The 15,144-nt window shown below is 39.0% G+C and overlaps 1 protein-coding gene across 1 annotated transcript in view; it reads right to left on the reverse strand.

Annotated features, from left to right (window-relative positions):
- The window catches only part of SDHA (succinate dehydrogenase complex flavoprotein subunit A), a 29,938-nt gene that overhangs the window by 7,396 nt on the left and 7,398 nt on the right, over positions 1 to 15,144 (reverse strand). Inside the window, exons 2-10 of the mRNA XM_005296507.5 lie at positions 13,607 to 13,693; positions 13,027 to 13,188; positions 12,269 to 12,412; positions 11,646 to 11,810; positions 10,068 to 10,216; positions 8,636 to 8,760; positions 4,118 to 4,286; positions 2,990 to 3,185; positions 1,857 to 2,028 (exon numbers count right to left, since the gene is read on the reverse strand). Coding sequence (XP_005296564.2) covers positions 1,857 to 2,028; positions 2,990 to 3,185; positions 4,118 to 4,286; positions 8,636 to 8,760; positions 10,068 to 10,216; positions 11,646 to 11,810; positions 12,269 to 12,412; positions 13,027 to 13,188; positions 13,607 to 13,693 — 1,369 coding nt within the window. The remainder of the gene's footprint in view (positions 1 to 1,856; positions 2,029 to 2,989; positions 3,186 to 4,117; positions 4,287 to 8,635; positions 8,761 to 10,067; positions 10,217 to 11,645; positions 11,811 to 12,268; positions 12,413 to 13,026; positions 13,189 to 13,606; positions 13,694 to 15,144) is intronic.

Raw genomic sequence — 15,144 nt, forward strand, 5'->3', positions numbered from 1 at the left:
GTATTAAACTTAGCATTTTTAACTTTTGGCAGGAGATAAACCGGGATGCGTAGATTAACTAAAACATTTCAAAACAGGCTTTCCATATTACCACTTAGTATGCAGTGTTTTACAGCTTGAAAATGGTTTAAATATTAGTGCCAATTTTACAGTAAGTTTGAAAATATATTTAACTTAAATAAAAGTGTAAACAGAATGTTAATTAAGCTCAAAAGAAATACAACAGTAAAAATTCCAGCCTTTACTGCCACCTCATCCTTCATAACACTTCACATATTGTCAGAGAACCCCTCACCAATAGTCACAAAGAGGAAACCAAGTTTTCTCAGTGTTACAGAAATATGCCATCCATCCACTCACTGTTTCTATTGGGTCCCAGGGGGGATCTAAGGTCCATATTCCCAGGGTTTATAAATTATTGTGAGCTCCAGGACCCACATGTAAGCACATTAGGGCACAAACTGATCTCTAGCACATAACTGATGGGTGAAATCTCAACCTCATACTGAGGGAGCAAGAGATGTATAGCCCAAACTGAAGTGGTAGATCAGAATAGTGTGTCATCTCTACTCCATACATAGAGAAGATGCAATGGTTATCATTGCTGACAAGAAATGTGGAGAAAAGTCAGATCTCCAGCCTATAGATGGTAGGTGGCGTCACAATTCTGAGAAACAGGTACAGTTCTAAATAGCTACAGTTTGTTCTGGAGAGTTATCGATGGGGAGGGTGAGTGACAAGAATTAAGATCAGTGTTGGTCCTGTGAACTAACAGGAATTTCTTGACTTAATTTAGATATATTTAATTATATATGTTTTGGGTTTTAACTCTGAAGTGTTCTATTAACTTAATCTCAACCTTAATGCTCAGAGTTTTATGGCTGGGGATTTACATAATGTCCTAGACTTCAGGGAAGCATAGGAAATGAGCCTGCCATACAACCATGTTTAAATCCCATTTACTATCCAGGGAGAAGATTAATTAAGCCTCCTTAATAAGAGCTAATCCAAATCAGATTCCTAGTTCGAATGTACACTCTTTCTGTAGCTTGGCCTAGGTAACCCTCTTCAGCCCCAGCCCACTATTTCAGTAGATGTGATTTTCGTTACAGGATTTGATATATTTACACATGTAAACTAACAAGAAATAAAAGAGCATTGTGCTAATCCTTTTAAAGAAACTAGATGAAAGTGTTCTTCTGATCCACATCATCAGAAATTATTAAAATCAAAACCTGCAGTACTAGTTTTAGAATGTATTATTTGCTTTAGGATCAAAACTATAGAATCATAGAAGTTACAATGGAAAGATCTAGGTATTAAGTCAAACTGTAAACTGCCTTCCAAATTCTCAGTTATGTTGCAAACTGACATGCACCCAAAGGAACGGATATTATGTTTAGAGTTTAACGTTTAACATGTTGTATGTGCAAGGCTACAGCAAATGCCATAATCTCAGACTAGTTTAATATAAGAATAAACAGTATAAGATGAGTCTGCACTGTATCATCCACCTCAAAATGTAGTATGTTGCAAGGCCTTGTTTCTTAAAACTTGTGATAACATTAGTAATGCTAAAGTTTTCTGGTTTGGGAGAAAAGCTTCTCAATCATATTTTCCAGTTGCTTTGGCAGAATTATATTTTCCTGCAATTAGATGTAGTATGGCAAGTTCTTGAACAGTCAGTAACACTGCATGTTATGTAGAACAGTAATAAAAAAAAGCTACTGCAATTTTCTAATAGTCTAGCTAATAGCCCTATAATTACTTGCTAAGATTTAAAGATATGAGAGCGCTTTAAGGATAGGAATTTATAACAATTCATTCTGATACAAGTTAAACTTGTAGAATCTTACCAGGCTTGCACAATTCTGCAATACTAAGGGCACAAGCACGACCAAAGACCACCAAGTCCAAAAGAGAGTTTGCTCCAAGTCTATTAGCACCATGAACGGATGCAGAGGCTGCTTCACCACAAGCATACAAGCCAGGTACTACTTGATCTTTGCCATTCACATGTGTAATTACCTGTAATTTCAGAAGGAATTCAGTCAACATGTTTGCAAATTCATTTGTAAAATAAAGATCACTTGTAGTACAGTGTCAACGTTTCATTTGAATGTATTTGAATGTCACTTATTTGTCTTGAAAGCATGAAGTCAAAGAAATCTAAATACTAAGTGATAGATTTAAAGGGAGAGGGGAGAAGAGACTCCAGGAGAATAATTTATTAACTGAAAAAAGTGCTATATAGGAATGTGGTATTAACAGTTTAATTCTTATGTTTTGCCACCATCTCAGACACAAAGTACTACAATTCACCAAAATATTTTTGTAGTAAAATTCTGAGTACAATGGGAAGAACACTGGATCTTTTATAATGCCAGGCCACATTCACAAGGCAGAATTTTATAGCTATTTTAAAAACTGATCAAAAGGAACTAGTCCAAGAAATCAGACTGGTCCATTCACAGATTCACTCTGGCTGACGCTGGGACTGGTTGCTGCTGTTTAAATGCCAATTTTAATGGCAAACTAGAGTAACCAATTTTAGCGCAGGGATTGCAGCAGTGGCACAGATAATCCACCTAACCTAAGCCCTGAACCATGTGTCGTTCAGGCCCAGCTATAATCCATTTTTAACTATACAGTACTACCCTCATCTGGATAAGCTTTCATATGGCTAATATAAAGAAATTCTGTAGATTTCATGCATATTGAAATAATATATTTAATATTTTGCATATTGTCTCGAGTTCCAGCTCCACCCAAACAACCTGAGAACTCTGACAACTTGTTTACAGGACAAACCAAATTATAACATTTTGCAATTTTTCCTTTAACATTATTACTCTTAAGGTTATGTAATTTAACATACTTGTATGTATAAATCTAATAGCATGCTCAGTTCACACTAATTTTACAAGGAACCAAACATTTCCTTTCTACTAGAGAAAAATGGTTTCACAATACTGATTATGGTCGTTACCTGCCCTTTGTAGTTAGTAGGAATACCTCCCATATTGTAATGCACAGTAGGAAGAACAGGAATAGGCTCTTTTGTGACATCCACACCAGCAAATATCATAGCTGTTTCTGAAATTCCAGGGAGGCGCATTGCTAGCTGCTGTGGTGGTAAATGGTGCAATTGCAAATATACGTGGTCTTTTTCAGGGCCACAGCCCCTAATGTAAAAGGAAACATGAGTTGCAGGTTGGAATACTGGCCACTGCAGAATTCCCTCTATATAAAAGCACCCACTTCTAAAGCACCCCGACCATATTATCTAAAAACTATCTAGCACGACTTTGATCTTAATGAGTCATCTGCATGGTGATGTGAAGCACTAACACCAGAAAAAAAAAAAAATCAGAATATAAGTCACTTTATTTCTACTCTGTTTCGAGTAATCATTTGGGAGTTCAAAACTTAGATTTGATTTATGACCAAATTTGTGCAACTATTTATGCATCCTATTTAGAAAAACTAATGCATCTGGAAGCACAGAAGAGAAAAAAAAAACTGACATCCTTCCTCAACTTGTGTGCACTTTAAATTTCCCCTTCACGCCACTGTCTTTCCTACCATAATCATGAGATTCCTGTATTTAAAACCAAGTTTTCAGAAAACTTCAATATAAAGTCTTCTTATCCTCCAAAGATGTTGGTGATATAGCAAGTTACAAGTAATTACCATACCATTTAGTAAATTATCTAGTGAATATTAAGAACTTCTGTGGTATCTTATGACTTCAGCAAAACACCAAAAAGTTATGGGTCAGATTTTCAAGAGCACAACAGCTCCTCCCACTGTTTTCAATTATAGCTGCTGTGTGCTGAGCGTTTTTGAGAAGCTGGCCTACATGCTTTAATTTGACTATAACAAAAGAGAGACTCTGGAGATCTTTTCTGATTACCATATTAAAAGAGAGCTTGATTTCAAATTCAAGATTTTTGCCTGAAATGTACGTAAAATCTTCAGCAATCTACCAATTAAAATTGGCTGCTCAAAATGATCAAAAGACTTCCATGAACGATCAGCTAACTCCCTATCTGCTTTAACACAAATGTAAAGACTTACTCGTATCATCACAATACCACTGAAAAATTAAACAAACCTTCCTTCACGGATTTCAATGGTCATAGAACGAGACACTACATCTCTGGAAGCCAGATCCTTAGCAACAGGTGCATATCTCTCCATAAATCTTTCACCTTCACTGTTAATAAGAATACCTCCTTCACCACGACAACCTTCTGTAATAAGACAGCCAGCACCATAGATACCTGCAAAGAAGGAAGTAGCAATGTTATGAAATATTTACATGACAACTTTGTAATCAAATTATTGTAAGAATGGAAGTATAACACAAAAGTATTTTTTAATTATGGACCCATCCATGACACAGACCTCTTGGCATAAGGTCTCCTGTTCTTTGCGAACAGCTCTCACCTCAGACCTGACAAACTCACATCAAATATGGCTTACAGGATGTTTATCCATAAAAGAGTAATGCGTAAGGCTACAGAAAGCTTGTAACTTGTCAAGACTCAATCACTGTGAGATGTATACAAAGATAGTATTTACAGAATAATGTATTTATACTGAAAGTATGCTTTATGGACTTGGAGTAAAAATTAGTCACAGGGGTAATATGTCTCAGTGACGACCCGGTCAAGCAAGAGGGAGTTATCACCCTACCTAGTCAGTCAGTGAGGTAATGCAAGGTTCTATTGTCTACCCTTGCCATATTCCAGAACAGTCAATACAAAAATATCTAAGACTACTGCAAATGATTGAAACCACTTGAAGGTAAGAAGGAACATTATAGCCGCCTGGGGATCACTCTGGCTATGAATAAAGATAAAAGACTGTTTCAGTATACCGGTGTGTGGGGAAAGCCACTATGGATCAATCCACTATGGAAAACCCCTGAACGGGATTGCTCTCATGAAGGTTTAGATATGGGTTCTTGGGAAACCAGCCAGCTCCCAGCTCTACAATAGACTGAGCTTTGGGGGAAAATACACTTTATTAGATAAGAAAGCTAATTATTGATAAGTAGCAATCCAGGTTTGCATTTTATTATTTTGTTTTGTACTGTAACTACTTGTTTTCACCACTCTCTCGTTTCTAGTTAAATTCTTATTTTCTTAAGCCTACCATCTCATTTTATTGTAAGTGCTCACAAGCGCTGTGTGGTTTACAGCAGTGCTTCTCAAAGCTGGTCTGCCGCTTGTTCAGGGAAAGCCCCTGGCGGTCCAGGCTGGTTTGTTTACCTGCCGCGTCCGCAGGTTCGGCCGATCGCGGCTCCCACTGGCCGCGGTTCGCCGCTCCAGGCCCATGGGGGCTGCAGGAAGCAGCGCGGGCAGAGGGATGTGCTGGCTGCCCTTCTCGCAGCCCCCATTGGCCTGGAGCGGCAAACCGCGGCCAGTGGGAGCCGCGATCGGCTGACCCTGCGGACATGTCAGGTAAACAAACCGACCCGGCCCACCAGGGGTTTTCCCTGAACAAGCGGCGGACCGGCTTTGAGAAGCACTGGTTTATAGGAAGCAGTGGTTTAAAGTAAAACTGGTAAATTGGGGTATATTGCAGACAATCTTTGGGTGCAGACAATCTAGAATTTCTGAGAGTAACCAGTGTCAGGAGCTGGATATCACAGGAGAAAAATGCAAAGGGCCTTGGGGATTTGAGTGCACCTATTATTAACCTGCAAGGAGAAGACAGGGCTGGCACTGCCCAGAGAAGAGTGCTTGAGTTGTTGAAAGTCTGGAGGTGTCAGGGAGCTGACACCCAGCAAAACAAGAAAGATTCCCACTCCCTGGAGGCAGGGAGTAACAAGGAGACCCACAGTCCTGGCTATCATGAGAATAGTCACACCATTGAATACTCCAAAGTTAACGTTTTAAATTGTTTTCTATTATATTCCACATTGGGCCTCAATCCTCGTCCTCAAAAAGACTGTCTAAAATTTACATTTGTGATCTCCTGCCAAAGAAGGATTTTTGTATCAAATGCCAGGTTTTTAAAAAAAAGCCACGATTTGGACAGTTACAACAGAGACTTTTCAATTGTTAAAGTTGACCTTTGTGAACATCATCCCTCAAACTGTCTAAAATCAACTGTTTTATTTATCTGTCCCAAAAGGCAATTAGTACTTTGAGCATTTTTCCTGGAAGGGTGGTGAGTTACTTTGGGACTTGCTCACTATGATCATGTGAAATAGTCTCTCAGTGGAGCTTGTAAACTCTGCAAGGTCTCAATGTTTATGAACACCCTGTTGCCTAAGGACTTAACTCAGAAACCAGACTGGATACGATCAAGGATTTTATGACTGTCTGCAGTTCCACATCTTTGCAGCTCCACTACTACAGCTGTAAGGAAGGAGGAGGAGTGCAACAGGTATGCTTCTATGGCTCCCTGGGTCACCTGGGGAGTGAAGACTAGCTTAGTGAGTCTTGTCTTCTCTTCCCCCAAACTTAGCAAGACTCACTTGATCATCTTCACTCCTCTGGGTGATCCTGGGAAGTGAAAGTGTTGGCTGATTAACAAATTTAAGGAATACTGACATTGATAATTCAATAACTTAAACTATGAAGATTCTTTGACCAAAAAAAGCCTTAAAGTGATAAATGATGGTAAATAGAATACATGTATACACAATGAAATCTTGTTATAACATTATAGTTATAATGCCTTTTAAAGTTAGGAAATTCAAAGATCCAGAAAAACTTAACATCCACTCTCCAGATATCCAAGAATGACCATTTTACTCAGCTATCACCAAGTAACCATACCTCATCCACCTTTCCAATATGGACCATAAACCTTCAGTACCCATACATTAAGTACAGGTCCATGACTACACATAACCAATAGTCCCAAAGACGCACTGTCCCTCACTTCAACACCAACAGCTAGTTTCTTACCTTCCATAAACATTTTCTACAATTCCAGTATAAAAGGCAGCCCAATAGATTTCCATCTACCCCAAAAATGCAGTTGCTGGAAGACTCCACAATATTTCAATATACCTTCCCCTTCCCACTCACACTGCAATTCATATATATAGCCAATTTACACAGTAGGTATGTCCCTGCACCTTCTGAAATCACAAAAACGGCACGACAATATACTTATAACAAGCTTGGCAGGATTCAATTTGTTAGTTGTCAGTAAACGTTTATTTCACCTGACACACAGAAATCAATGAAAAATATATCCATAGGTAACAGTTGGCAAACACAGCCTCTCCCTCACCTAGGACCTACAAGGATTCATGTCATGGACCCTGCAATCATGCAGGCAGCTTTCTACAGTCCTGCTGTTATGGCCCCACACCTAGGGGTATAGAAGCTGTTCCCAGGCAGGAACCACTCAGCAGCTGGGTTGGCCTCTCCTGCAGCTGGGGGCTAGTCGTCATGGCTCTAGCCAGCAACCTCTGCTCTTCCTACCAGGATCATAGCTTTCTCTGCACCATTCGCCTGCAGGGATCCAGTGTCACTGGCTCCATGGGGAGCCCTCTGCAGCTCTGTTGTCATAGCCCTGCTCTCTCACTCACTGGCAGGCAGCAGGGCTCTCCCCAGCAAGAACCTTTCAGCAGCGGTGTGGCCTTCTCTACAGCAGGGGGTTCATCCTCCTCCTTACATCCCTGGACAGGGATCTCTGCTCCCTGGGCCAAGACCGCGGACTCCCCTACACCTTCTACCTGGGTCTCTCCGACCCCTCGGCCACATAGAGAGCCCCCTGCAGCCCTGTCCTAGCCCCAACCCTAAGGCTCCCCTTAATTTCCCACAACTGGGAAAAATGAAAGTTGTTTAATAAAAATGATATTAACAGTCAAAACTTCAAAACAATAAAAATCGAGTTCTGCCAAGTCTGCTTATATACATTCAGTTCACTGGTCAAGCATCATGAGGAGCACGGACACTACATCAAAGGCAAACTTATGTGCAGATCCTTAACTATGAAGATCTTGACTTCAGTTATTAGAATGTCTTTAATCAATACTGTATTTTAAAAATTTAATCTCATTTCTTTAGGAATTATCAACTGATTTCTTGACGCTAATGCTTCCCAGGATTAAGAAACAAATGCAGTGTACAACCTAAGATTTAAAAAATTAAAGGAATAATTCATTTCTGTTATTTTAAAGCTAGAGAAGTGGAGGCACTAAATTACAATTTTGAAACATGAACCTAAATTTTAATGAAGTACCTATATTTGGTACAGTGTTTAAAGCCCAAAATTAATTGCACGTAAGTTTATACCAAAATGTGCAACTTAAGTACTTTTATACAACAGTTGAAGTATCTCCCACTTTACTTCATAAGACTCCTGAATTCACGATTCTGTATTTTTCCCTACAATAGCTGCAGACATCAAAAACATCTAAATAAGTTTAATGAATGTCAATTCCTTGCTCCATTTAGTTGCTTGCAATATTAAATGTTGCAGGGGAACCTGCAACTTGAAACTGGATGTTAAGGGTGAGCTGAAAATCTTTTAACATACTTAAGACACTACACCTCTTAAATACTATAAAACTGTGAGGCTTAATATTTCAGAGATGTTATTTTTTGAATACTTCAAATTCCTAGAAAACAAAGAGTGCCTTTCTAGTCTTATACTGTACCTGTAGGGTGGAACTGTACAAACTCTAAGTCCTGGCAAGGAAGGCCAGCTCGTGTGACCATAGCTGTGCCATCACCTGTGCTGGTATGAGCAGATGTGCAACTGAAGAAGGTGCGACCATACCCACTAGAGAAAACATTTCAAAAATTAAAATTTGTCTGCAATATTTTCCTTAAGAAATCAGTAGAGAATTAGTAAGATTTCATTAGGATGTTTAGCTTATTCTCTGCGCTTTGTGCAACGGCAGATTTACAATTCAACTAAAGCAGAGGACTTTCTGCATAGCATTCAGTCAGCCACTGTACTCATTTATCACACATATTAAGCTTCTCGCTAATTTAAATTTAACCTAATGTGAACAAAATTGATAGGTTGTCTGCTGTGCAACTTGACCAAGTGGAGGATCATCTAGCTGAACTAATATCTGAAAAATAACTTGAGGCTAGTAGGTGAAAGAGAAATAGCACCACACTTCCTCTAGAATTGCTAACCAGGGTTCCTTTCAAAAGTGGTCAGTGGAATTATGTCCCACTAATGGGGTCAATTTTTTGAGAGAGGAATCATGTGGCATTTTCCCCTCATACACACATTGTTTTACTTTGGGCCAGTGATTTGGCTCTCCTCAATTAAATACCAGAACTGTGTTTTTTTTTCTGAAAACGGTGCCTTTCTTCATGCAGAGTTCTTTCAGGAAGATAAGAAACAGAGGAGAAAGAACTTATTTCCATGACACTACCTCAAGTACACAAGTTTAATGAGACTAGTACTGTTAGCAACTTCTGGCAGGAACAGCATACTACAATGCCCAAGGGAGATAAAAATAATGTAAAACCAGGATTGTACATATAAAGGTGCAATTTCCACACCTTGAAATAAAGTTTAGACAAAATTTCCAAACTCGATTGCGTAAATTCTGGCAACTAAATTCATTCCCCCTCTCCTCCCCCCCAAGGTAAAAAAGTGTCTTGATTTTCCAGAGGTTCTGAGCATATGAAGCTCCTATTGACTTTAACAGGATTGGAATGGCTCAATATCTCTGAAAAAAATCAATTCATTTATTTAGGGGCCTAATTTAAGGCACCCACATTATGCAACCACCAAACATGAAGTGTGCTTCTCTGCACAAACTCAGTATTATTCCATTTATTCTAGAGTTGCTGATCTAACTAACAAGGAGATAAAAGACTAACACAGAAGCAGAAGAGGGCAGGACCGACAAAAGAGAACAGAGAGGATTAGTTTACTCAAAATTAGGCTCACATATCATTTTTGCACCAAAATTACATGGGTCACGACAATTCGTCTTTCTGTGATCCACTAGGTTTCTGTTTGTATTTTCTGAATATATTTTGACACACCGGGAGCGGCTACACTTTAGGTTTTTTTTCTTTTGTTTTGTTTTTTAACTTCAACATAATTTTATATCACATTACCCAGTGGCAATAACAGTGTTCTTTGCTCTTAAACGATGTATTGAGCCATCTTCTATACAAAGTGCAATAACTCCACGACATTCTCCATTTTCCATCAGGAGGTCCAAGGCAAAATACTCAACAAAATAGCTGGTATCATATCTTAGCGACTAGAAAAGAAAACATTTTCAATAGTTAAGGAACATGCAAAAGCTAAACAATTTTTTTCCCCACAGCCTCGTTAAAAAGTGCTTAGTTACATATGAATAAAATCAGACTCAGTTCTCATGGAAACTATTATCCAGATAAGCCTGTATGCAGAAAGTCTGCGGCTCTTTTAGGATAATGGTGTTCTAGAAAATACAGAATGTTTAGATTGGACGGGTTTCATTACCAAACCATTTAAAGGAATAGTCCCTCATCAAATTTGTCTGAAAAAGTTGTACTTATCATTGGTATAAGTAACAACGAAGGTAGATGAGAAAAATTCCATGTTTCAGTTTACTTTGTGTGGTTGACAATACCTGGTACATGGCGAGTCTCACTTCCTGATCTCTTTCAGCTCCTGTCCCATGCACTAGCCTATTACCCCTCAAATTACCCCGGGGAAAGCTCACTTCACACTTCTTCAAGCATTATAATAGGGTGTTAACAGGGCCAAAGAGTACCAGCAGCTGGGCAAGTGGACTATGGGCATTTCCTTCATCTTGGACGAAGCAGATAGCACCTAAAAGCAGGTGCTCCATCTCTCTTCAGCCCCCATACATTTACCTATATTATGGTTCCACATACAGGCCTCATTCAGGATAGAGAGGAACAATTAGCTGAGCCTCTGTAAAGAGTGCATAAAGTACATTGGTTGTTAAGTCCTTAATGAAATTAGGTCTAAGGGCCACTTACTAGTTCTTAATAATACTCTGGATATTTGTTCATCTTTTATGGCCTTGCACTAGGAGATGGACAGGACCTATTAATTAGAGCTGTGGTCACCAGTAGAGGCTGATGAGACAAGCTCAGGCAGCTTGGTGGTTGCATTTTTGCATTGCCAGAACCACGCCTACCCTCCAAGTTTCTCATACTTGCTGTGAGGGTGGATGGAGGCTGATCTTACTTGTTATCTCCCCCTTGGGGTGCCCTGTCACTCTGGCCCAGTTTTTTCTTGGCCCATGAGAAGGTCTAGATGGAACTCTTCCTGGGACTGGCCAAGGGGTGGGTGAGTGGTTGTGGCGGGAGGGGCAATAAGTGAGTGCGTCATGGCACAGCAGCAAAAGGAAGAGAGTGCTTCCTCTGGCCACAAAATTAGCAGAGCTTACTATCTATGCATTCTCTCCAGGAAGAAGTGCAGGAAAAGCAGATTCTTTTTTCAGCCTTCTTCTGTTTCTGTCACGCTGATATCAAGCAGAAGCATGCCATGGGAAAAAAGGAGGCCTGGGATCAAGATTAGGAATTCTCCTGGATTCCTTGCTGACTCTAAACTCTCATATAGCAGAGCCCACAAGTTAACAGCACTATTAATTTTAACAATTTTTTTAAATGCCTATAGTAGCCATTAGTTAAAAACAAAAATCAAGCTCTGTTTCCCATTTCACAGTCTCTTACCCTGCCATACAGGGTATGCAACAGTGAGTGTCCTGTCCTGTCCGCGACACAACAGCATCGATGAGCCTGTCCCCCTTTCCCAAACTGAAGGCTCTGTCCACCAAAAGCACGCTGATAGATCTTCCCTTCTTCTGTTCTGCTAAATGGCATTCCATAATTTTCCAGCTGTTGAGCCCAAACAAAGTATTAGAGATATAGCTGTGGACTTCAACAACAGGCAAGTTACTGTTAGGGATGTAAAATGTTAACCAGTTAATTGATAAGCATTAGTCTTACCAGTCAACCTGCCTTAACTGTTAACCTGTGGGCCAGCCAGCTAGCCAGCCGGAGCAGCCCTAGCCACGCCAGCCCTTTAATCAGTTAACTGTTTTATTAATATTTTTTAATAGTTTAAACGGTTAACTTTTTAAACAATATTTACATCCCTAGTTACTGTTATGGTTGCTTTGTAACACTAATAAACCTATCACCCACCCTCAAGAAGGCAACAAAGAAAGGAGTTTCTCTTTATACAAAGTTTACTATTCCAGTCTAATATCTGTATCATTAAAATGTCACTATGGATACTGATTTGTGTTGCAGATAATTATAATTCAAATAAACTTCAATATGAATAATTTCACCTCTACAACTGCAGCAGGTGCCTCCTCAGTCATGTAATGAATGGCATCCTGGTCTCCCAGCCAATCAGATCCTTTCACGGTGTCATAAAAGTGCCATCTCCAGTTATCTTCTTCCATGTTTCCCAAGGCAGCATTGATCCCTCCCTGAAAATGAAAAATATATTTCCCCAAAGTGACATTTGAAATGCATAATTTCAAAAGCCAGTTCATTTCTCAATCCCATGAAAACACACAACATGTAAGACAACAGACAAATTACTTTAAAATCAAATTTATGTGCTGTGCCATTTATACAGCATACAAACCTGAAGAAACGGTGTAACCTCAAACACATATCTATTTCACCAAAAGAAGTTAGCTTAATAAGAGCTATTACTTAACCCACCTTGTCTCTCATTTATACAGTAGAAACTATGAGTCTTTATCAACTTCCCAATGGTTAACATCTCATTCCTTTTAGGGTAAAACATTTTGTACAGCAGAATAAATTACAACACTGTACACACTTAAACAACAACTGAAATCATAAAATGGAGTGGCATGTTAATACAACAAAAAATAATAAAGCCATAGAATAAAAGTCAAACATATACAATTTTCCTAAACTGTTTTACTTAGATCCTAACTTCCATTTTTACTAATCATAACGTGGGACTGAAATTCAGTCAACTTATGAATCATAATACTCTATATATAAAATCTGTGTTACAAAAATATCAGTATTTTTAATATCAAAATAATTATATTTAAATTCTTACCTGTGCAGCAACAGTATGGGATCTGGTAGGGAACAGCTTTGTAACACATGCTGTATTAAATCCAGCCTCCGACAAACCAAATGCAGCCCGCAAACCTGCCCCACCAGCACCCACAACGACAGCATCAAATTCATGGTCCACTACTGGATATTGTGTAGAAATCTGAGGAGAAAGATTACTGAATTAAAATCATAAGTCAAATGATTACAGCTCAAGCAGCGTCAGTTTAACTACTTTATGCATTTTTTTAAATGTATACTGGAGGATATATAGCAAGTTTCTCAAACTGTGCATTATCACTGATTTTACCTGTATCACAAGCTTAGCATAGTGTAAATTAATCATTTAAGTAGGTTCTAGTCAATGCAGTTTGTATTACTAAAGTCAACGCATGATCCATTTTAACGATTCATTGCCCCTACTAAAATGTTCTTCAACCAAAAAAAAAAAAAAAAAGTATACATGAAACCAGAACTCTGATAATCCAGTTCTATTCTCTTCTTCCAAATTCCAGAAACATTAAGAATATACACTGAACCACCAGGAAGGAAGACTGTCTCATAGATATATATGAACTTACCGAATCAGAAACTTTAGCAGATGCATTCTTCTTTCCATAGACAGTAAAGTGAAAGTTACGTGCAAGAGCTTGGCAAGCTGCTGGCCACTGTTGAAACATGTTCAAAATTATGTAAAATGTTCTAGTTTACAAATGTTTTAGAAGCCAGATTCCCAGAATATCCAGTTATACAATGTCTAAAACAAATATGCTTTACTTCTGAATGTAATTTGTTATACATATCGCTAAAGAATATTGGATTCATATAATTTTAGGGTAATTTGTAGGGGGAAAGTCCTGCTTATTCCTAAATACAGGATGTGACAGAGACGAAATCCACCCAAGATTTTAAAAAAATAGAGTAAACTCTGCACAGCACAGCCTACAACACACACGCTATTATAATTCCTGTGTTGACCCCCTACTTCTCTACCAACACATATTAGTAGGAGCTGGATTTTATAATGTACTACAAGAATTAATGTATGATTTGATTTCATCCGGTCAGCCATCCTTTTTGAATAGCAGAAAGGAATGACAGACCAGAACAATCCTTATGACTGATTACGGTCACCCTTTTGTTTTAGGATAAGTTATAATGTCTACTATGGTTTCCTATATGTATTACAAATTAGGCACTCTAATTAAATATACTAAAACCTTTAAAACAAAATGTAAGTAAGAGACAGGATTCTCTATTGTGTCTATGTTAAGTAGATTAGAGGAACATTGAAGGCCTGGGTCTCAATGTAAATTGTCTTGGTTATTGATTGTAAAATTTAGCAAGGTTTAATTTGCAATACTTTTTTGCTCGATATAAAATACTACCGTTTGTATTCTCAATCTGTTTGTGTGAATGAGGAAGGTATGCATCAGGAAAAGATAAGGTGTGAAGGCCATTGTTATAGCCACAGTCAAGGAAGAAGGAGTGAAGAGACTTAAAGGACATCAAAGAATCATCAATGCACATCCATAATGAAGGGCAGATTGACGACCCTGAGGTGAAAGCTGGCACCCCTAAGGACAATTGATTAAATTGGAACAAAGGACAGGATGACCCTCTCAGAGGTGTATTGGAATGTTTACACCAATTAAGAAGTAACCTGTCACAAACTGACACAGCAAAATCCATAGGCTTCAACAAAGCCTGTAAGAACAGGGTGCTTGGCCATGGGACTTTGGGTTCATCTTGCCACACTCCAGGAGCATCGGATCGGGACCAATAGAGCCCCGCTCCCCTCTGTGACCAATCTGGCTAGCCACTAGATTGATCCAGACTCTGGGCTGGTAACTAGAAACATCACTGCAGGGGTGTGTGTGTGTGTGTGGGTGTCTAAAAAGCATATGCCAATTGTTGTATTTTCAATAAATGCTGTGTATTTACCTTCCTCTATAAAGATCCCGTGTGCTTGTGCAGGGCGGCCAAGGGCCGTCGGGGCCAGCGCCTGAGCTGCACGGCCGGGGCCCCCTGCTCCCCCGAGCCGGTATGTACGTACGCACGTGTGTCTAAAAAGCATATGCCAACTGTTGTATTTTCAATAAATGCTGTGTATTTACCT

The sequence above is a fragment of the Chrysemys picta genome, chromosome 2 (genome assembly GCF_011386835.1).
Source record: "Chrysemys picta bellii isolate R12L10 chromosome 2, ASM1138683v2, whole genome shotgun sequence".
NCBI lineage: Eukaryota > Metazoa > Chordata > Testudines > Emydidae > Chrysemys > Chrysemys picta.